This window comes from Bos javanicus, chromosome 5, assembly GCF_032452875.1.
Source record: "Bos javanicus breed banteng chromosome 5, ARS-OSU_banteng_1.0, whole genome shotgun sequence".
In the NCBI taxonomy this organism is placed as follows: domain Eukaryota; kingdom Metazoa; phylum Chordata; class Mammalia; order Artiodactyla; family Bovidae; genus Bos; species Bos javanicus.
In genome coordinates, this window is record NC_083872.1 from 50,152,586 (window position 1) to 50,176,677 (window position 24,092).

General features: G+C 40.8%; 1 protein-coding gene across 3 annotated transcripts in view; it reads right to left on the reverse strand.

The window, feature by feature from the left end:
* The window catches only part of SRGAP1 (SLIT-ROBO Rho GTPase activating protein 1), a 312,644-nt gene that overhangs the window by 139,492 nt on the left and 149,060 nt on the right, over nt 1-24,092 (reverse strand). For all 3 annotated transcript variants that reach the window (XM_061416606.1, XM_061416605.1, XM_061416607.1), the window contains exons 2-3: nt 20,350-20,545; nt 11,117-11,279 (exon numbers count right to left, since the gene is read on the reverse strand). In XM_061416606.1, the coding sequence (XP_061272590.1) occupies nt 11,117-11,279; nt 20,350-20,545 (359 nt within the window). The remainder of the gene's footprint in view (nt 1-11,116; nt 11,280-20,349; nt 20,546-24,092) is intronic.

The following is a 24,092-nucleotide window of genomic DNA, read 5'->3' on the forward strand; positions in this document are numbered from 1 at the left end:
TTTTCCCCTATGAGATTTAAAAGGTACTGAAATCAATCTGTCAGCCACATTCAATATCTCTTTGTAACTGCATATTCTGGGTTCGATCCCTGAGTTGGGAAGATCCCTTGGAGAAGGAAATGGCAACCCACTCCAGTGTTCTTGCCTGGGAAATTCCATGGACAGAGGAGCCTGGCGGACTACAGTCTATGGGCTCACAAAAGAGTTGGACACAACTTAGTGACTAAAGTACAGTAATAACAAATAAACTGGAACTGAATATGTATGTGTGTGTGTGTGCGTGTGTGTGTGTGTGTATAGTATGCATTACTATTATACATATATTTATTCTTTTTTCAAAAGTCTCTTGATAGGAGATAAGAGATTGGGAGTCTTTACCCTACTCATATTTGCTAATTTAATCAAGAGTTATAAATCAGGTAATTGAAAAGCAAACCAAACTGGAAAATTTCTTTTAAACAATGTTTGGAAAAATGGAAAACTCAAGTTGGATTAATGGTTCTTGACTTCTCCCCCAGGGGACATGTGGTAACCTCTGAAGGTATTTTTAGTTGTCACAACCAATAAGGTGCTACTGGCATTTAGCAGGTAGAGAAACCCACGGTCATCCAATTGTTCTTCCATCAGTAATGTGTCATTTTTCTCCAATTGCTTTCAATATTTTTTTTGGTTAGCTTTTTCTTGATTATGATGTATGCAGGTATGGACTTCTTTGGATTCCGCTAGCTTGGGTTTTGCTGGCTTCTTGAATGGGTAGGTTTATCTCATTTGCCAAATTTGAGAAGCTTTCCTGCAATTATTTTTTGAAATATTTTTTCTACCTACTCTTTTTCTCCTCTTCTTCGGAGACTCTGCTAAAATGAATTATCAGACCTCTTGGTGTTGTCCCAAAGCTCCCAGAGGCACCGATTATTTTTTTCCCAATCTTTTTTTCTCTCTGTTGTTCAAATTAGATAGTTTCTACTAACCTACCTTCAAGATGAACAGAAACTAATCTCTTTGTCTGTTATCCTTATTCTTCTATTGAAACCCATGTAGTGAGTTTTTAGTTTTGATTACAGCAAGGAGATCAAAATGAGTCAATCCTAAAGGAAATCAACCCTGAATATTCACTGGAAGGACTGACGCTGAAGCTAAAGCTCCAATACTCTGGCCACTTGATGCAAAGAGCCGACTCATTGGAAAACACCCTGATGCTGGGAAACATTGAGAGCTGGACAAGAAAAGGTGACAGAGAATGAGATGGTTGGATGGCATCACCAAATCAATGGAGATGAGTTTGAGCAAACCCTGAGAGACAGTGAAGGACAGGGAAGCCTGGCGTGTTGCAGTCCATGGGTTTGCAAAAAGTTGGAAATGATTTAGTGACTGAACAACTACATTTTTCAATTCTAAAATTTCAATTTGGTTATTTCTGTTAATATTTTTTTTTTCCTGCTGAGACGTTATCTTTCCATTCATCTCAACAGTATTTGCTCTCACTTTTCGGAACATTTTTATCATGGTTGCTCTAAAAGTCTTTGTTAGATAATTCCACCATTTGTATCATTTATTGTCTTTTCCCCTGCCAGTTGGGGTTTTCCTGGTTCTCTGTATGCTGAGTAATTTGGATTGTACTCTGGATATTTTGAATATTATGTTATGAGACTCGGTCTTATTTAAACCACATGTAGAATGTTAATATTTTTGTCTTATCAGGAAATCAACCTAGTTGAATTCAGGATAGTGGTTTGTTTCAGTATCTGTTCTAACACCTTTGTAGCACTATTTGGATCTGACCTGTGCATGCAGTGTCCAGTGGCGAGTCTGGAGCCCAGGCAGCAGTCTATCCCCTAGTTCAGTTCCCAAAGTCTTTGGGAGGTATACTGCTGAAGATCAGACCCGAGCATGTGCAAGTCAGAGCAAGCGCAGGAGTTCATAAAGAACTTTATGAGATAGCTTTTTAAATCTACACCCTAGGACTTTTTGGTTCTTTTGCCACCCCCTTTCAGTCTGCAGCTCAGAAAGCTGGAGGTTTAGCTATTCCATCATGTCACGAACTTGTCATGACTCATTTCTCCTCTAATTCTCTTAGGAAGTAGACAGCATGTGATAGTGTTACGCAAATACAGCCCCATCAATATGGGGTCTTGCTGAAATGCCTTGAAATTTCTGTTATGTGGATGACACTCATCTCTGGCTTCTAATACAGATGTTAAGTGTTGATTATTTAGTCATTCAATAAATATTTACAGAGTAACTACTATGTGCTAGTCACTGTTTCAGTGAAAAATACAAGGTTCCTTCCTCTCAGAAACTTACATTTAAATCGAGGCGAGACAGAAAGTGAATAAACAATAAGCAAATACGTAACATGTCAAAAAGGGGTAAGTGCCAGAGAGAAAAATACAGTTAGGGAAGGGAAGTGGGGGTACAGCCTTCTATTTAGAGTTAGGTGTGAGTCCATAGAGTGAGCAGAGTAATGGGATCTGCTTAAAGGTAAAAGGATTGTGCCACTCTTTCCTGTTTATACATTTTATTAGTCATGGCAAAGAGATCTTGCGAGGTAAGGAGGCTGCAGGCCTGGGGCATGCTGCGATCTTGCTCGGTCGGTCCCTGATTTCATGTCTTTTCATTTTAAGCATCCTAACGCTGTATAGCCAAAGCACAGTTTTCATGTGTACCTAGAGAATAGGCTAATTCTCCATTAACAAATAGCATCAGGTCTGAATTAGTTACTGGATATTGCTCCCCATTCCTCTGTGGTAAACACTGGTGTACTTGGGGCCAAGGTTCTTTAAGGCTTTAGTTTACAATAAATGTTTGTTTTCTTTGGGCCTTATACAACATGTTTATTGTACAAAAATCAGAAATTATGGGCAAGCAAACAGAAGAAAATAAAAGTAACTTAGAGATACCCATTTAAAATAATTTTGTTCTATACACTTCTAGATTTCTTCTTCTTCTTCTTCTTTTTTTTTTTTTTTTACCATAAATAAGTTTCAAGTGCTTTTTGAAAATTATTCTCAATGCAATTATGGGTTCAACTACTATAGACAAAATGTACAATTTATCTGACCTCGGGTTTTTTAAGATTATGTCACTTTCCAAGGAGAGAGACACATAACATCTGCTTAATGTTCTAGTTAAAAGTCTTTAACGGGGACTTCCCTGGCAATCCAGTGGTTAAGACTGCTTCCTCTGCAGGGGGCTGGTCAGGGAACTAAGTTCCCACATGCCCTGTGGTGTGGACAAAAAAAAAGTCTTTAATAAAGCTTGTAAACTGATGGTGAATGCTCTTATATAATAACTCACCTGCTAAATTTATGGCTAGGTCAATCACATATGTCTTAGGGGAGATATGTACACATATAGCTGATTCATTTGTTGTACAGCAGAAATTAACAACATTGTAAAGCAATTATACTCCAATTAAAAATATTAGAAAAATCATTATGGCCTGTTGTCACTAGGTAATAAAAGGCAATAATATAAATGCAGGAACAGCAGCACTAACAACTGCCACTTACTAAGCACTTAATATGTGCCAGCTATCCTGTTAAGCAATTTATAAATACAAATTAAAAAGTTTCTAAAATATTTCAAAAAGTGCATCACTGTAAGAAACCATAGCTTGATTTTGATTTATTTCTAGAAAAATGAGCTAACTGTAGAGCTGGTAAAACTCAAGAGAACCAGCTGGTAGTGTTAGCCTGAACTATACTCACTTATTTATCCAGGCCTCATCAATAATTAAGCTGTCCCCTGAGGCCACCAGAATACCATTTAATTCTGCTACACTGCACTGAAATGCTTTGAAAACGTTCCTCTTGTTATATTATTTACCACTGATGCAACAGCATGCTAAATCACACTGGTACTTCTCTGCTAATAACATAGTCAATTTATTTTGCAGAGGCTAGATTACTCTTCAGTAAATCACAGCCATGACCATCTTTACTCTAGAAAGGCAAAAAGTAAGAATTTCATCCAAAGCATGAAATTCTAATACCATTCTCTGACCTAATAATTCTGTTTCAGTAATATAAGAAAAATATCAAAGATGTGTGAAAGATTTAAATGTCCAATAACAGGAAAAGAACATGGCTGTACTGACAGTGAAACATTATGCAGGCACCAAGTATCCTGTTTTAAAAGATTATGTTAGGGCTTCCCTGGTGGTTCAGTGGTTAAGAATCTGCTGTCAATGCAGAAGACATGGGTTTGAACCCTCGCCCAAGACAATCCAACATGCTGTGGGGCAACTAAGCCTGTGCCCACAAACTGCTGAGTCTGCCTCCTCTGCAACATGAGAGTAGCCCCACTGGCCTCAACTAGAGAAAGCCCGTGTTCAGCAATGAAGACCCAGCACGGTAAATAAATACAATTACATTGAAAGAAAAGATTTCTTCCACACATAGGAAATGCTAACAATATTTTCCATGAAAAGGGCAGGTTCCCAGGCTATCTGCAATGAAATTTCAATTTTGTAAAATACATATATATTAATATGCATATGTTTGTCTAGTATACATATGAATACAGAAAAGATACAGTCAGGAATACTAGCAGTAGGTAGTATTAATATGGGTAACTCTTATTTCCAGTTTTATATCTTTTGGTGTTTTCTAAATTTCTACAATGAGTATATATTTTTACATTCAAACAGAAATAAGACTCATTTATATATAGATTTGCAGGTTTCAGATTTTTTTAAACTTATGAACTTTTTCTTCAAAACAAGGTTAGAGCCTTAGAGATCTGTACTAGATTAGTAACATTTATTAACTTAAACCATCTGTGTGAATATTAACTTATTTTAAATAAGTCTAATTGAAAACACCGGTCCCACCTCCCCACATGAAATATCTTTCTACTAAGGTATTTCTACTTTCTACTAAGGTATTTAAATAAAATAGGATTTTCTTTCTACTAAGAAAATTTAAATAGAATAAGATTGGCTTGATCATAATTTTAAAATGACTAGAAATTTCCAAATCTTACTAGTACTCTCCCCTTCCTTTCAGATTATGCCACAAAATCAATGATACCAAAAGTGGGTTAATTTCATTCCTGTGAGTCTCAATTTGATAATCTAAGGCATTGAGGCCAAAGTGAGGTAATTCTCAGTGGCTTGCAGCCAGTCTCTGCTGCTTTGAACTTCTGTCTATAACTCGGATGACTGACAGATTTTGCTGCCTCATCCAGAACTATCTTTCTTCAGGATTTTCATTAGAAAGGAATAGGGCCAGGAACCACAGTGTCCCAGTTCTCGGAAGTTTCTATCCTGTGCATTCTGTAACGTCTCAAATGACCACTGAAAAACACCAACAAAGTTACAGTAACTATGAACTATCTAAGACCCACAGACAAAGACAAGAAAACATATGAGCGAGCCAGGCTCTGCAAGTTATAGCTGAGTCTTTTGCTTCCTCATCCCTGAAATGTGACTAATAATCCCTGTTCTCTGGGCAACTGTGAGGGTGCATGAGTTAATGTGTGGAAAATGCAGGGCACAGAGTGAAAATTCAGTAAAGTGGTAGCTAGAGTACTTTATGTCATTACTATCGGTGAAGAAACAAAATAAATTATACCAGTACACATATCTATGCAAAGTAAGGATAAAAACATTAATAACTTGAAAACAATCCATGGGGAAATGATAGGCTTCCTTGATGGCTCAGATGGTAAAGAATCTGCCTGCAATGCAGAAGACCTGGGTTTGATCCCTGGGTTGGGAGGATGCCCTGGAGGAGGAAATGGCAACCCACTCCAGTGTTCTTGCCTGGGAAATCCCATAGACAGAGGAGCCTGATGGGCTACTGTCCATGGGATCACACGATTGAGTGGGTAACACTTTCACAGATAATTTAACATATTTGAATGCTACTTTTTAAAGTTTCTTGGCCACATGGCATGTGAGATCTTGGTTCCCCAACCAGAGATCGAACTCTGGCCCCCCGCACTGGGAGCACACAGTCTTAACCACTGGTTTAGTCGCCAAGCCGTGTCCAACTCTTGAGACCCCATGGGCTGTAGCCCCCAAGCTCCTCTGTCCATGGGATTCTCCAGGCAAGAATACTGGAAAGGGTTGCCATTTCCTTCTCCAGGGGATCTTCCCCACCCAGGGATCAAACCCAGGTCTCCTGCACTGCAGGCAGATTCTTTACTGACTGAGCTATGAGGGAAGCCCACTGGGCCACTAGGGAAGTCCTCAAAGGCTACCATTTTATGGGGCTCCCTTCTAAACTACACACTTGTATTAAACATTCTTAGTGTTGATAATGAAGATCATGTGATAAAGTGCATAAATAAAGTGATTACTGCATGTTAGCTGTGGTCTTTGCTATCACAATGGTGAACTGCTGACATTAATTACATTTTTATGTGTAGCATACAAACTGCACATTTTCTGGCTGCAGCACCAACCCAGATGCTGACCACTCTTCAGTCATGAGTAATGGAAAGAAGGCAGCAGAATCTCATCCTTCCAGGAGGCAGGGCTGGAGCACAGGGCAGGAGGCACCTCACCACCCCTTGTTCTTCAGGAAAGAAGTGAGGACTGGTCAGGCTTCAGGGCAACTAATCCCCAGCACCACAACCAACTAACTCCTCCCCCCAACCAACCGCTCTAGGGTCTGAATGCTGCAACAAAAGTTTCTATTTGGCACAACTAAGATTCAAGACCTGAGGCAGCCAAATACACAAATATGGGGAAAAAAAAAAAAAAGACTGCCCAAGTGAAATAGCAGTCGGGGACTTGAGAGGCACAGAGGTGCTCTCCAACACAGGTATTCACTGCATTATCCCTAACTTCCCATTAACTGTTGAAATGCAAGGACCAAAATTTTAATTCAGCTACAAGAAAGGATATTGGAGCATTTCTCAGTCTGCTTAGAAATATGTTTTGGAACTTGATAAAAAGTGATACACAAATAACATGTGATGATCTGGATGTGGTCTTCACAGTTGTGTTACATAGTCTCTTTAAAATGAGGACATATTTAGGATAATATCTGGTGTAAGCTCATATTACATAATTATTGTAGGTGTAGGAAATAAGTGTTTACAATAAAGATAATAACAAAGATAACAGCTAAAAACTAGTTAGACTGTATTAGTATTAAATTCAGACGCTGGGGTAAGTAGCTTTCCATGCACAAGTCATGAGTTTTCCATACAAGTATCTGAAATAAGTGACTATATGTACTTTACAGACTTATAAACTGAGATTTAAGAGGTTTACCAACACTTCCAGGTCCACATAGATAACAAGAGAGACAAAATCAACATTCATACCCAAAATATCTGATGTTAGAGCCTTACAAATGAATCAGTATGTTATTCTGATCAACCATACAGCTGTGTAAGAGGTTGCATCTGTCAAGCACTTAGCATCTATCTGGATCTTCATATAGATGTGGGGTTATTTTTGAAAAATGAGGAAGTCGCAAAATCCCCTGAAAGAAGAACAAGCATTATGCTAAGGACTTCACAGAAGTTCTAAAGGTTATTTCAGACTGGTTCTAATCACTTCCTTCTATTTTGACAAAAAAGTATGCTTCTGGAACCACAGTAATAGAAGAGCTGGAGAAGGAGATGGCTTGGCAATTTTAAAAAAGCAGAAAATACTAGTCTTGGTTTTTAACCTAAAGGGATATGAAGTTCTCTAGACTTGACAGATATGGGTCTTGGCTTCCTACCTTCCTACATTTGCAGATGACAAATGTGTCCTAGTGGGCTGATCTGGCTCCTCAAGACTTTCCAGTCTCTCGCTCTCTTGTTCTTAATTTTTTCAGCAACAATATACATGAAATGGTGAGGTATGTCATCTGCTGGGTTTGCTTGAGATGCTAGAATTTGATACCTGTCATTGTAATGACCGTTAACTTCCCAGCTGATCGGCAATAGAGGTGAGAACACTGTTCACTCTACTAAATGCTGAAGCAACCAGGAGTCTGCTATAAATAGGCAGCTTCTAAGGAGATGAGTCCCAGAAAATCTGGATAAGAAGACGACTTCTAGGCAGCAAACAGGCAGGCATTGTGTGTGTGTTTACCGTACATTCCTCAGGCCCTCTCAAGAGCTATATTTCCCCAGCTACTGGGAATATTGGCTGCTGGCTGATGAAACTCACAGCTGATCTCGCTCTTGGAATCTCTGTTGGGAATTACCCTCCAGCAGTGGGAGCTGCCTCACCCCCAAGATTACTTAGCCCCTCCCCAAGGGCAGCTCAGATGTAATGTCTGCAAAACAAACATAAGGCCTCCTTGGTGACAAACTCCAAAGGGCCATCCCAACCTCTGAGCACCCATTGGCTTACCTTCCCCTTCTGCCAGTCCCTAGCCCTCCCTCCCCACTCCTGGAGATAGAGGAGTGTACTTTCTTGAATCATCTCCCAAGACCACAAAAGCACAAAAGTTGGGATTCAAGTCCAAATCCATTTGACTCTCAGCTCTAAGTTTCCATCAACTTTAAGAAGCCCTTGACTTTGATTTACAAAACACAAATCCTTATAGCTTAGCAAGACATGCAAAGTGGAGCTAGTGTTAAAGAACGCGCCTGCCAATGTGAGAGATGTAAGAGACCTGGATTCAATCCCTGGGTCGGGAAGATCCCCTGGGGGAGGGCAGGGAAACCCACTTCAGTATTCTTGCCTGGAGAATCCAGGGACAGGAGCCTGGGGGGCTATGGTCCATAGAATCACAAAGAGTCGGATGCGACAGAAGTGACTTAGCACGCACGCACGTCCTTTCTAGCCTCACACTCCATCACTCAATCCCATACAATCTCTCACCAAACTCACACAAAACTCTTTCCTCTTCCTGAACACGTCATGCTTCTCCTTTCCCTGGAACAGTTCACTGTCCTCATCTGCTTGATGACCATCTCCTTCTCCCACCGGTTTGTCTGTAGGTGTTTCCTCCACTGGGAAGAATTTCTTGGCCCCTCAGGAAGGTTAGGGATTCCCAGGTGGCTCAGTGGTAAAGAGTCCTCGTGCAACCCTGGAGATGCAAGAGATGTGGGTTCGACCCCTGCGTTGGGAAGATCCCCTGGAGAAGGGAATGGCAACCCACTTCGGTATTCCTGCCTGGAGAATTCCATGGACAGAGGAGCCTGGCCGGCTATATTCCATAGGGTTGCAAATAGTAGGATACAATCGAGCAAGCGCGTGCGCACGCGCACGCGCGTGCACACACACACACACACACACACACACAGAGTGTAAAGCAGAGGAGCCTGGCCGGCTATATTCCACGGGGTCGCAAATAGTAGGATACAATCGAGCACCTGTGCGCGCACACACATGCACACACGCACACACGCACACACGCACACACACACACACACACACACACAGTAAGGTTAAGATCTCCATCCCTCAAGTTTCTAGAGCAGGTTGTATGTTCCCTAATCGTAGTGACTGTTAACTTTTTTAAGTGATTCTGTGCAGGCAGGAATGTCTTTTAACTCTGCTTCCCAGCCTGGCATTTAAAGATGCTTTGTTGAATGGATGAATAAATGAACTCAGCTGAGTTGCTGGTCCCGGAGGCCCAGACTGAAAGGTTGCCAGCATCCCTGTGACTTGGAAGCATTATATATATAGCATCATACAAATTTGGATAAACTACAACCTCCTTGAGCATGAGGACTAGTTTTTCTTTATTGAAGTAGCCTTTCCAAGACCTGACACCATCTCCCACTCATAGAGGATAAGATCCAAAAAGTCCACTGAACCAAATGAAGACTTAATAGAAAGGACTGACATCTGAGAAAATTACTTCACTTTCCTAGGTCTAAACTATTAAGATACACAAGATATTTCTCTGTTTTCTTAATATGCTCTTATGTCCAAATTTTAAAAAAATTTCTCCTTTGTTTGAAACATGCTTCCCTCTATTTAACAGAGCAAAAGACAACTTCAAGTTTGCTAAATTCCAGTTCTAGGTCGGGGATCAAATCTAATGTGGAGATATCAAACATGACTAAGAAGTTTCCCAGCTGGCCTGCACAGCGCCATATTGTTGTCCCTTTGAGACATAAACATACTTTTAATCTACAAGGGGCTTTCCTCCCAACTTTCTGAAACTAAGACTTACTGACTAGAGGTACAGATATTAGTACAGACACCAAACACCCCAAGTATGATGCTTAGGATGTGGGGGAGAACCACTGTCCTATAAACATAAAAACTGAAAGCCAGTTTTACTGGGCAAGTAGCTGCCTTCTCTACACAGGAAATGGTCCAATTTTGTTACTGCTCTCAACAAAGATGTCCAAACAACAACCACCCGCTGAGAGTTGGCTGAGACGGGTAACAATGATAAGAAGTCTTAAAAACCCGGCTCCTTTGTTTTTTAAGTGGATTTGGGAAGGAGGAACCTCTCTGGCATGTAAGGGACTGAATTTCCGTGCCCCGTGGGATTTTTCTTCTTGTCAGTCTCTCACAGCCTCCATTGCTAGTCTGGTGGGAATGAGAAAAACCGTGATAACATTTTCCCAAGAGAGCACCACATCTGGTTATCTTCTTCACAAGTCTCTGATCATGTGTGAGCCTAAAACACAGTTCTTAAGGCTTCTCCTCTCTGGTCTGTTTTTTTTAATAACCTCAGGAAGTCTATTTCTAAGGACAGAGGTGCAGTTTGCAAGTACACCTCATTTCAAAATCCTGCTCACATCATTCAGGTCACAGATTCGGTGTTCTACAACTCTACGAGTGTGCCTGCTCAACTTTTTATTGTGTGTCTTTAAGATATCTGGTGTGTGTGTGTGTGTGTGTGTGTGTGTGTGTGTTAGTTGCTCAGTCATGTCTGACCCTTTATGACCCCATGGACTGTAGCCCTCCAGGCTCCTCTGTCCATGGACTTCTCCAGGCAAGAATACTGGAGTAGGTTGCCATGCCCTCCTCCAGGGGATCTTCCCAATCCAGTGATCAAAGCCAGGTCTTCCGCACTGCAGTCAGATTCTTTACCGTCTGAGCCACCAGGGAAGCCCAAAATATGTTCGCTTATTTATTTTTTGAATGTAATCTCTATTAAATACCACTAAGTATTTAAGGCACCGGACCCTTCCCAGTCTTGGTTACAGGCTCAGTGGGTATAGGGAAGCAATCTCTGGTGGGACAGATGGAAGATACCTTTTTAAACATCCTGGTGGAATCCTCACTTATCTGCATGAACCGCATAATCACGTTGTTCAGATAGATGTCACTCAAGGTGGCGTGGTCTTTGCTTTCTCGCCTCACTTGGTTCAGGAGCAAATACCAGCAGTTCACTGGAGACAATAAGTTCTGGTCTTTCCTAAGAAGTGAAGAAAAGAGAATTAGCATCAAGTTCAAAGCTGATCCAAGCAGCTGAGGGACGTCACAGAGGCAAAACCAGGAGCCACAACACATGGGCGGCTCTTATTTCTTCTCCTCTGGGCATAGCTCTTAGCAAGACACTCAACAGCACTGGGCTTGGAAAAAAATACTTGGACCAAGAACACCAGTCAAAACCTATAATCCTGACAAGGGCCCAGAACCTGAACACACACACACTCACACACACTACTCAGGCAGGCCTTCAGCTTTAATCACCTCATTGAAGAAAGCAGTTTATGTTTACATAAAAATCTATTGACTACTATCTCACAGACAGACTGTGGTTTGCCACTGAACACAAAGCCTGCTTTGAATGTCCAGTATGCTGCTGGAAGAGATTTGGCTAGGTATACTTTCCATGGGACATAAATGTAAGGATGATTTACTAATCCCCTGATACTTAACCTCCAGCCTCCCAAAAAGTGTTCCTGGGAAGCAGAACTTTATAGCATTGTCTCAAGACTCATGAATAGAACCAAGAGGTTCACTGGCTTATGACCTGTCACATGTCCTTTTTAAGCTCACTGAGCTGTTTCCTTATTTTATTCCAGGTAATAAAGTGAAAAGTGACTATAAACCACAAAAGGCAACTTGCAAAAAATCTTACCAAAAAACTCCAAAGAAAAGCAATGACTAATAGAGACATTACTGTTTTAAAAATATATATATGATATTTGTTTTTTGCTTTTTACTTAAAAAATCTAACTATTGGAATTTCCCTGAGTGTCCAGTGGTTAAGACACTGCATTTCCAAAGCAGGGATTGTGGGTTTGATCCCAGGTCAGGGAACTAAGATCCTACATGACATGTGGCATGGCCAAAATTTTTTTAAAAATTATATTAAAAAAATAATAAAAAAACTAACTCTAAAATGGCAAAATGGCACAGAATGTTTTTCTCCTAACTTAGAGACACTAGTGCAATTTTCTAAGACATGTTATCCTCCTACTAGTCATGATGATTCATGATTCTGAATATTAACTAAATTAGAAAACAAACGATTAAATAGGTCTTTCAGTCCTTACGTCCCTCAGAGTCAGGATTTAAGAGCGCATCAAGTCACGGACGGAGGAGCCTGGTGGGCTGCAGTCCATGGGGTCGCGAAGAGTCAGACACGACTGAGCGACTTCACTTTCACTTTTCACTTTCATGCACTGGAGAAGGAAATGCCAACCCACTCCAGTGTTCTTGCCTGGAGAATCCCAGGGATGGGGGAGCCTGATGCGCTGCCGTATATGGGGTCGCACAGAGCTGGACTCGACTGAAGCGACTTAGCAGCAGCAGCAAGTCAAAACGCTCTTCAGAAGAAAAGAGGAAGTAGGAATGGGTATAAGGGTAAAAACCCCTGATCTAGGGTCCTAACACTTATAACCACAAGACAAGACTTCCATTCTCCTAGCTGAAGTAATAAGAATTACACCCCAACCCAGAGAACCTTCTTTTCCTTTCAAAGCCATTGGGCATGGGGCAGTGGTTTCATGGCAGAATACTGAATTCTTTGTACTCACATTCTCTACCATCCAGCCCAAAACGTAAATGCTACCTTACATTAACTTACCTATATACTCTTTGTGCTGAAGTAAACCATACATTCTTTGAGAATGCGGCATACTTTTTTTGTATCCTCATGGCCCTGCCCATGTTCAGCATTAAATACATGTTTTTTCATTCACTGAATAAACATTTTTTATTGTCCTAATAGTACGTAATAACAGTATTGACAACAACAATAATAACAAAGATGGCTAAGTTATCATTTACTGAGCATCTACTGAGTACACAGGTCAAGTTCATGGAATATGGATCCACACCATCTCCACTCAAATTCCAAAATCATTACGCACTAGCTAGGAGATCTTGGCCAAGTTATTTAAACTTCTCTGTGCCTCTGTTGCTTCATTTATAAGATGGGTAAAGTAGCAGTACTGATTTTATAAGATTATGAGGATTTTTGAGTTAATATATATATTTTAATATTTACTAGAATGCCTTAGATTCATAGCAAGTGTTATATAAAGCTGGGATCTTCCTGATGGCTCAGATGGTAAAGAATCTGCCTGCAGTGCAGAAGACCTGAGTTTGATCCCTGTGTAGGGAAGATACACTAGAGAAGAGAATGGCTACCCACTCCAGTATTCTTGCCTGGAGAATTCCATGGACAGAGGAGCCTCATGGGCTATAGTCCATGGGGTCGCAAAGAGTCGAACACAACTGAGCAACGAACACTACACTATATAAAGTTAGTGATTTTTATCTAGCAGTTGGTCTAAAACCCACACATATCAACTACTTAATTCTATAATTTAAGGCAGAGATATTTAGATAGATCCCCTCTATCAATGATGGAACTTAAGCTTTAGCAAGGCACAATGATTTGTTCTAGAACAAAACTAGTATCGGAGAAAGTCTTTGAGTCCAGGGAGGCTGATCCAAGCCTTGGTATTTCCACCATGCAGCGGTCAGTTCAGGCCAAGGATTATCCTACAGGACAAGCATCCCAAAACTGAGGCCTAGCTTAAATGACTGGTAAAGTAACAGTGCCAAAGACGTAACATTTTTGTCGTGAGGAGAAGGAATACTGAACGTGTACCCGATGTCAGCTCTCAGTTGCATCAAGGATTTGTCATGTTTCTCATTTGATGGTCACAAAATCTCATTTTACAAGTTAGGAAACCAAGGCTCAGAAATACTGACTCTACTGACCAAGGTCACACAGCAGAGCTAGTATTCAAGCCAGGTCTGTTTGACTCTTTCTTAAAGCTTGTCTTTGGTTTTTGTCCCCCAAACATGGTTTGCCCTTTCTGTAGACTTATTATCTTATCTGCAGTCCCATAGTCAATAATAAACTTAAGGAAAATTCCAAGCTACGTACCTTTTTAACAAAACTAGTGAACCAGCCAGGAGAAAGAAAAAGTGGCAGCTGCTGCACTCAGGGATCAGACTAAAGTGCATGCGCCCATGGATGTTTTCAGTTCACAAGTGATTCCCAAGTACAGAACACACAAGGAGACACTCAAAAATATTTACTGTATAAACCAATGGGCTGTCTTCTTATTTGCAATTACTTTTAAAAAGGGACAGTTTCTATAAATGCAGATCTAGCACTGGCTCCAGTCCCTGTCAAGCACATGTGACATCTGCTCACCCTGGGAACCATCACCAAAATTTATTTCTATGCCGGACCAACACTACACGTTAAAGTGCGCCCAAAATAAAAACGAAAAAAGGTATTCTGCAAAAGAACCCCTACTCTCTTTTTCTCTGCAAAAGTTCCTACTTTTTTTTTTTTCTTATGATGAGAAGAGTTAAAAAAGTTTTTTTTATGGACATAGAGTTGATGTGCAATATGTAAGTTACAGGTATACACTTACAATACTATGTAAGTTACAGGTGTACATTAGTGATTCACAATTTTTAAAGCTTATACTCCATTTATCAGATCAGATTAGTCGCTCAGTTGTGTCCAACTCTTTTCCACCCCATGAATTGCAGCACGCCAGTGAAAGGTTGTTGTTGAATCACGTGAATACACCGGGATTCTTGGCCCCCGGAGGAGAAGAATTCAATCCGGGGCCAGAGACGAGGCTTGATCACTCAGAGCTTTTGTGTAATAAAGTTTTATTAAAGTATAAAGGAGATAGAGAAAGCTTCTGACATAGGCATCAGAAGGGGGCAGAAAGAGTACCCCCATGCTAGTCTTCGGCCTCCCTGTCCATCACCAACTCCTGGAGTTCACTCAGACTCATGTCCATCAAGTCAGTGATGCCATCCAGCCATCTCATCCTCTGTCGTCCCCTTCTCCTCCTGCCCCCAATCCCTCCCAGCATCAGAGTCTTTTCCAATGAGTCAACTCTTCGCATGAGGTGGCCAAAGTATTGGAGTTTCAGCTTTAGCATCATTCCTTCCAAAGAAATCCCAGGGCTGATCTCCTGCAGAATGGACTGGTTGGATCTCCTTGCAGTCCAAGGGACTCTCAAGAGTCTTCTCCAACACCACAGTTCAAAAGCATCAATTCTTCGGCGCTCAGCCTTCTTCACAGTCCAACTCTCACATCCATACATGACCACAGGAAAAACCATAGCCTTGACTAGACGAACCTTTGTTGGCAAAGTAATGTCTCTGCTTTTGAATATGCTATCCAGGTTGGTCATAACTTTCCTTCCAAGGAGTAAGCGTCTTTTAATTTCATGCCTGCAGTCACCATCTGTAGTGATTTTGGAGCCCAGAAAAATAAAGTCTGACACTGTTTCCCCATCTATTTCCCATGAAGTGATGGGACCGGATGCCATGATCTTCATTTTCTGAATGTTGAGCTTTAAGCCAACTTTTTCACTCTCCTCTTTCACTTTCATCAAGAGGCTTTTGAGTTCCTCTTCACTTTCTGCCATAAGGGTGGTGTCATCTGCATATCTGAGGTGATTGATATTTCTCCTGGCAATCTTGATTCCAGCTTGTGTTTCTTCCAGTCCAGTGTTTCTCATGATGTACTCTGCATATAAGTTAAATAAACAGGGTGACAATATACAGCCTTGACGTACTCCTTTTCCTATTTGGAACCAGTCTGTTGTTTCATGTCCAGTTCTAACTGTTGCTTCCTGACCTGCATACAAATTTCTCAAGAGGCAGATCAGGTGGTCTGGTATTCCCATCTCTTGAAGAAATTTTCCACAGTTTATTGTGATCCACACAGTCAAAGGCTTTGGCATACTCAATAAAGCAGAAATATATGCTTTTCTGGAATTCTCTTGCTTTTTCCATGATCCAGCAGATGTTGGCAATTTGATCTCTGGTTCCTCTGCCTTTTCTAAAACCAGCTTGAACATCTGGAAGTTCACCGTTCACATATTGCTGAAGCCTGGCTTGGAGAATTTTGAGCATTACTTTACTAGTGTGTGAGATGAGTGCAATTGTGCGGTAGTTTGAGCATTCTTTGGCATTGCCTTTCTTTGGGATTGGAATGAAAACTGACCTTTTCCAGTCCTGTGGCCACTGCTGAGTTTTCCAAATTTGCTGGCATATTGAGTGCAGCACGTCCACAGCATCATCTTTCAGGATTTGGAATAGCTCAACTGGAATTCCATCACCTCCACTAGCTTTGTTCATAGTGATGCTTTCTAAGGCCCACTTGACTTCACATTCCAGGATGTCTGGCTCTAGGTCAGTGATCACACCATTGTGATTATCTGGGTCGTGAAGATCTTTTTGTACAGTTCTTCTGTGTATTCTTGCCATCTCTTCTTAATATCTTCTGCTTCTGTTAGGTCCATTTATAGTTACTATACTATATTTATACTTATATAAATATAATATATAGTAAATATATATATTTATAGTAATATAAATATATATATTTATAGTAAATATATATAAAGTATAAATATATAGTGTAAATATATAAATATAAATATTATATATAGTATAAATATATATATATATATTTCAAATGGAAACATTTCATTCTTTTTTTATGACTGAGTAGTGTCCCATTGTGCGTCTATATCACAGCTTCTGTATCCATTCATGGACACTTAGGTTGTTTCCATTCCTTGGCAGTTGTAAATAATTGGGATGCATGTATCTTTTCAAATTAGTGTTTCGTTTTTTTGGGTATATACCCAAGAGAACAATTGCCAAAGAAGACACACAGATAGCCAACAGGCACATGAAAAGATGCTCAACAGCATTCAGTTCAGTTCAGGCGCTCAGTCGTGTCCGACTCTCTGCGACCCCATGAACTGCAGCACGCCAGGCCTCCCTGTCCATCACCAACTCCTGGAGTTCACCCAAACTCATGTCCATCGAGTCGGTGATGCCATCCAGCCATCTCATCCTCTGTCGTCCCCTCCTCCTCCAGCCCCCAATCCCTCCCAGCATCAGAGTCTTTTCCAATGAGTCAACCCTTCGCATGAGGTGGCCAAAGTACTGGAGTTTCAGCTTTAGCATCATTCCTTCCAAAGAACACCCAGAACTGATCTCCTTTAGAATGGACTGGCTGGATCTCCGTGGGGAAATGCAAATCAAAACCGCAATGAGATATATCACCTCACGCTTACCATGATGGCCATTATCAAAAAGAACACAAATAGCAAATATTAGAATGGATGTAGAGAAGAGGGAACCCTCCCACACTGTCAGTGGGAATATAAATTGGTGTAGCCACTGTGAAAAACAGTATGGAGGGTTTTTTGTTTTTGTTTTTTTTTTTAAGAAACTATCCTACTTTTTATGTAGGAGCCAAGGCCACAGAAAGGTATAAAATAAAACTGCAAAGTCAATGGTGAAGACTGATATGTGCTTTTCTGCAACCTCCTACCATTTGGAGGCCAGGAGCATTTGGCCTTCCTTATTGTCCCGTGTGTGTGTCAGGGTGGTGGGGTGGGTGGAAGCAGGTGTGAGTGATTTTCTTTTTTAGAAAAAATTTTTTTCTTGAGGTATAGCCAATTAACAATGTTGTGACAGTTTCAGGTGAACAGCAAAGGGACTCAGCCATAGAAATACATGTATCCATTCCCCCTCAAACTGCCCTCCCATCCAGACTGCTATATAAAATTGGGCAGAGTTCCCTGTGCTCTACAATAGGTCCTTACTACTGGTTATCCATTTTAAGTATAGCAGTGTGTACACGTCCATCCCAGACTCCCTAACTATCTGTTCGCCTCATCCGTGTGATGTTCTGCTCTACTGTTTCACAGAGACAGCAGTTCTGCTGCCCCTGAATTTGGGCTGGGATGCTGTGCTATAGGATGGTGATGAGCAAGTCCTCACATCCAGCTCCCTACCCTACACAGGCCTCCTCTTCTGTCCCCACGTGGGATACAATCACCACTCAAGTTTTCAGTTCCCTTTTCCTTTCTAGGCCACTGGAAATTTCCCCTACTTTCCTGTGAGTTCAGTTATAGATTTACAATGATGTCTATTATATTTTTGTCAGCATTTCCAGGAGTTTTGTAGCAGAAATATTTCTCATATTATCTAGTTGTTGAAAGACTGGGTTGCCTTTTTAACATCTCCTAAACGATTCTATTTCTACCTGCCATGTGGCTAGTTCATGCCATCATGGTGAAGGCCTTCTGCCTGGTCTCCCTCCAGACTCTGCCCATGTCCTCCTCCAGCCCACAATCCTGTCTACAGTTTTCATTTCAAGATGAGGTCTGAGCTGGTCATCCTTCAACTTAAAAGCCTCTACAAAGGCTTCTCAAGCCCCGAGGATAAAGTCCAGACTTCCTGGTATGGTCTACGGGCCTCTGTGATCAGGCACAACACACACGGGGAGCCACAGAGCTCACAACCTCATTACTCACTCCCACTGGATTACCTCCTGCTCTGCAAAGCTGCCCTGCTCCCCTTCCCTCTGGCCCCTTCTGCACGATGTTCCCTTTGCTTGAATGTCCTGCTCTGGGCCCTCACCTGGCTAACAAGTCCTTCAGGGCTTCACTTATGTATTTATTCCAGGACCTTACCTGGACCTTCCCGACCCCACCTCCACTACAGAATGGATTTCCATCAGGTCTCCCTGGTAGCTTGCACTGACATCTTTCAGACCGCCTATATACTCTATTGGAGTTGCTTGCCTACTTGTCTCCCAGATTTAAATTCTAAAGTAAATCTGAATATCGAAAAACTTGCATGTATTTTGTTTAAACAAATGAAGTACAGCTGAACCCTGAACAACTAGGGTTCGAACTGTGCAGGTCTACTTACACACAGATTTTTTTCAATAAATGTAATAGCTGTATTTTCATTTTACATATCTTTAAATTAACTAGGTACAGGGAATAGTTTCTGTTCAATTAGAGATCACAATATGTAGAACTTGGGTCTGAGCCCTGATTCTATCCACAACTGTTCAGCTTCCTGCCTTTGGGCGAGTCATGTACCAATTCCTTTGTTTTTGAGGCAGAGATAACAGTAAACCGACTTGGACGGCGCAGGGGGTTGGCAACCTAACCCTTGTGGTTGTTCAAGGGTCAACTGTCAGTTAATTAAGCTAGATCATAAGCATTTTATCAAAGGCCCTTGTTTTAAGTCAGTCTCTACTGCAACAACCACAAATACTACTGGGGCAGAGTATGGGAGTGCAAATTTAAGCGGCCCTCATTGATTATTTTCATGTAAGATCACTGCAAAAATCCTGAGCTCTCTGCATGAAGAATCAGCTATTTAAAATTTGCCTATCCAAATATCTATCTGCCAGTTTTAGAGTGAAGTTAGGAAAAGAAAAACAAATGTCATACATTAACACATATATGTGGAATCTAGAAAAATGCTGCAGATGAACTTATTCTCAAAGCAGAATTAGAGTCACAGATGTAGAGAACAAACATATGGAGACCAAGGGGGAAGAGGGTGTGGGATGGATTGGGAGACTGGGATTGGCGTATATACACTAGTGATACTATGTATGAAATAGATTCCAACAAGAACCTACTGTATAGCACAGGGAACTCGACTCAGTGCTCTCTGGTGACCTAAATGGGAAGGACATTCAAAGAAGAGGGGATATATGTATATGGGTGGCCGATTTATTTTACTGTATAGAAGAAACTATCACAATATCGTAAAGCATCTATACTCCAATTAGAAAAAAATTGGCTTGAATCACAAAAACAAACAAAACCAAACATCTACTTGTGTTAGACATCAACTCCTAGTGTATTTATCAGAAAGAGAAACACATCAAGAGAATACTATTAGCTTAATATGTAATACATTTATGCTCATAAATTATAAATGCAGAAGGTTGTTTTTATTTATGGGGATATATCAATCAACAATGTTTCAGACAAAAAATGGAAAATTCTAAAACCAATAAAGGGCTTCCCTTGTGGTTCAGCTGGTAAAGAATCTATCTGCAGTCCAGGAGACATGGGTTCAATCCCTGGGTTGGGAAGATCCCCTGGAGAAGGGAAAGGCTACCCACTCCAGTATTCTAGCCTAGAGAATTCCATGACTGTACAGAAGACAGGATATTCTCTTGGAAAGATGAATTTGAGTCAAGCCTCTCTTACTTGTACTGTTGATGATCCTTAGTGCTTCTTGTTTTAGCCATGAATCTTTCTGCTAACTTTTCTAAGTTCCGAGAATAATCCGTCTCAATTTCGGCTTTTTTCCGGAAGAAATCTTGCAGGTCCTGCAGAAGCTGAACTCTCATCTCTGTCTGCTGCTCCAGGCATTTCTGTTGTTCTACCAGTTGAGCTCGAATTTCTAAGGAGAGAAGAAGAGAACCCATTTGATGATTTCATGAAAATAACTGAAGTGCTCTGGTATGTGCAAGATAAAAATACTGAATCCTATCATACATTTAGCTCTGCACTGGACCTTTACGAGGCTGCTGTGTTCAGGCTGGGTTTTTAAATAAAGATATCTGCTTACGAATCTATGGTTGCCGGGGGGAAAGATCAGGGGAAGGGATAGGGAGTTTGTGATGGACATGTACACACAGCTGTATTTAAAATGGATAACTAATAAGGACCTACTAGAGAGCACATGGAACTCTGCTCAATGTTTTGTGGCAGCCTGAATGGGAGGGGAGTTGGAGGATGGATATACGTATATGATTGGTTGAGTCCCTTTGCCCTTCGCCTTAAAATATCATAACACTGTTGATCGGCTAAGTGCTTAGTCGCTCAGCCATGTCTGATTCTTTGTAACCCTAGGGACTGTAGCCTGCCAGGCTCCTCTGTCCATGGAATTTCCCAGGCAAGAATACTGGAGTGGGATGTCATGCCCTCCTCCAGGAGATCTTCCCAACACTGGGATTGAACCCAGGACTCCTGCATTGCAGGCGGATTCTTTACAGTCTGAGTCACTGGGGAAGCCCGTTAATCGTCTATATCCCAATACAAAAAAAAATTTAAAAAAAAGAGAGATATCTGCTGACCCTTTAAAAGAATGAGCTAAGCCTCAGGAAAGAATGTAATAAATTAGATTAGAAACACGGATTACATTTGCAACACCACAAACATGCACGGAGTCATGAGGGGGGAAAAAGTAAAGGCTTTCAGATAACAATTTGTAACATATGACATCTTTGGGTAGCTGAGGACACTGTAGTTTTTTAAATAGCGTTTTACCTCAACTATATTTTTTGAGTTTGAATGGCAGAGAAGTGAGCACCATTTCTTCCAGAATTCTGAACCTTCTCAACTTCTTTGCCAGCTGGCACATACAAACACTGACATCTGGTAATTTTTATTTAGTGCATAAATTTCTAGTTTGTAAAACACATAGCTGTAGGGTTTATAGGAATGCCACGCCTAAAAATAATTTCTTTCTACATCCAAATAATCTACTCATTATGGGGTAATCCCTGGATTCTGCTTTATTATTTTGATCACAAGATCAAGAGTTCTTCAATTGGGCTTTTCACATTTTCCACATTGTCCCAACTAACTAAGCTTTATCACATATATAATCCTGAAAAGAATCCTTTGACAATTTTAACATATTAGGAACACGAACGTTAGTCATGTAGTGATTTAGTAGAAACACAAAAGCAAAAATGTGTCATGCAAAACTATCTGCAAATGACTGTAACAATGAACCATGTGTGTTTTGGAAAAGGAGATACAGTAACTAATAACTACTGACTTGTTTTTGTTCTGAGACTCAGGGCTAACCTCCAAAGACAAGAATATTCACACTGGAAAACTTTATTTCATCTTTCCCAGTGTCAGTGCATATTCCCTAAAAGTAAGGGCTGAATCTAACTCAGTGGATTTAGTAGAAATTGTGTCCAAATAACACCTCCTCAATTGCATCCTACTCTTCAGTAACTGAGCTGACAATACATACCCACATACTTGACCACGTGTAATCAGGGTCATTAACAGCAGGGCAATCCAGTTCTGAATGAGGAGTCAGGAAATTTACTCAACTTCATAATAGCTAATAATAATTGAATACTTGCTGTTCTACACTCTACTGAAGTAGGTACTAATATTATCCTCATTTTGCAAAGAAGAAACTGAGGTTTAATGAGATAACATCCTTCATCTAGAGACTTCAGCTAGAAAGGAGCACCCTCAGGAGCTCTAACCCAGGTCTGTCCATCAGATTAATCTTGATAGAATGCTTCTGCCTGCCTTTCATCCATGCAACATGTTTTAAGAGCGTATAGTGTGCCAGGCCAATATCCTGGCAAAGAAGATACAGCAACTATGATCCTGCTGCTGCTAAGTCACTTCAGTCGTGTCTGACTCTGTGCGACCCCATAGATGGCAGCCCACCAGGCTTCCCCGTCCCTGGGATTCTCCAGGCAATAACACTGGAGTGGGTTGCCATTTCCTTCTCCAATGCATGAAAGTGAAAAGTAAAAGTGAAGTCGCTCAGTCATGTCCGACCCTCAGTGACCCATGGACTGCAGCCTACCAGGCTCCTCCATCCATGGGATTTTCCAGGCAAGAGTACTGGAGTGGGGTGCTATCCTGGCAAAAAAGATACAGTGACTATGAAACAAGTTCTCAGCTCTCAATCAGGTCATGTCCCAGCAGCCCGGTTTTGGAGGAGTCCCAGGAGAAGATAGGAAAGCATTTCTCAAGTGTCCTCTCTTGGTTTTTCCACTTGGAGATTGGGGGACTCTGTTACTCATCTCACAGAAGTGTGGTGAACACCAAAATGAAGACAGATTACAGGTTTTTAACTACCACAAACAGCAGCTGAATTTTAGTCAATCAAAGAAAAGTGTTTTCCAATACAGTATTATAATCAGCATGTCTGCTAAACTCTTTCCTCCACAAATACAGACCTAGTTTTATTTCATAAAGAAAAAAAATCAAGGGAGGGGTATTTCTCATTCAAGAATCCTAGCAAGTCTTTTATGATGAAGTAATTTTAGCTCATCTTGCTGTGCTAGCTGAAAAAAAAAATCAATCATCTTAAGCTGTCAACTAGTTCTGTTTTGTTTTTTAAAGCTGTCTTGGTGCCAAAAAAGAAATAAAAGTAGGTGAGAGTACGAATCTCACCAGAAGCACACAAAAATTACACGGGCTTCCTTCTTGGATCTCATTCTTAGATTTTTCTCTTGTTTGTTTCCTTCAGGGTTTAAAATCAAGAGTAAGGGAATTTTGAGAAGGACGATCCTATTTTAAACAGTTAAAATCCCAACCTCATTTTGCAGGGAGTAACAGTTACTTTACATTATCTGTCATTTTCTGGTCACTATAGTACACTGGCAACATTTTCAATACCAAAAAACTGGAAGGACAGAAACTAGAGAAAAAGTACGTGCCAAAAATTAGAGAAGAAGAACATGACTGATTACTTTTAATTTAGAAAAGTTTGACAAATGAGGAAAAGGTCACAAGGGAAAAAAAATCATGATATAAGTACTAACATAAGAACTCTCCATTTAGGAAGGGAAAACCTTTGGATACCTCATATCACATCAGAGTTGTTAAGCAGCACAATTCAGCAGGTCACCTTCCTGCATATATGCTGTGCCTCTATTAACACGACTTTATCAGATTTGAGCTCACTGAGTACAGCACCATATTTTAAAGATTTTTAAACAAATGAATAAAACAAATGCTGGTCATATTAATCTTAGTTCACTGATTAGAACAGATCAAAGAAGCCTGTGGAGCACTGGGGCCTGAAGTGAAGTATTAGTCGCTCAGTCGAGTCTGACTCTCTGCAACCCCATGGACTTTAGCCTGCCAGGCTCCTCTGTTCGTGGAATTCTCCAGGCAAGAATAGTGGAGTGGGTAGGCATTCCCTTCTCCAGGGCATCTTTCTGACCCAGGGGTCAAAC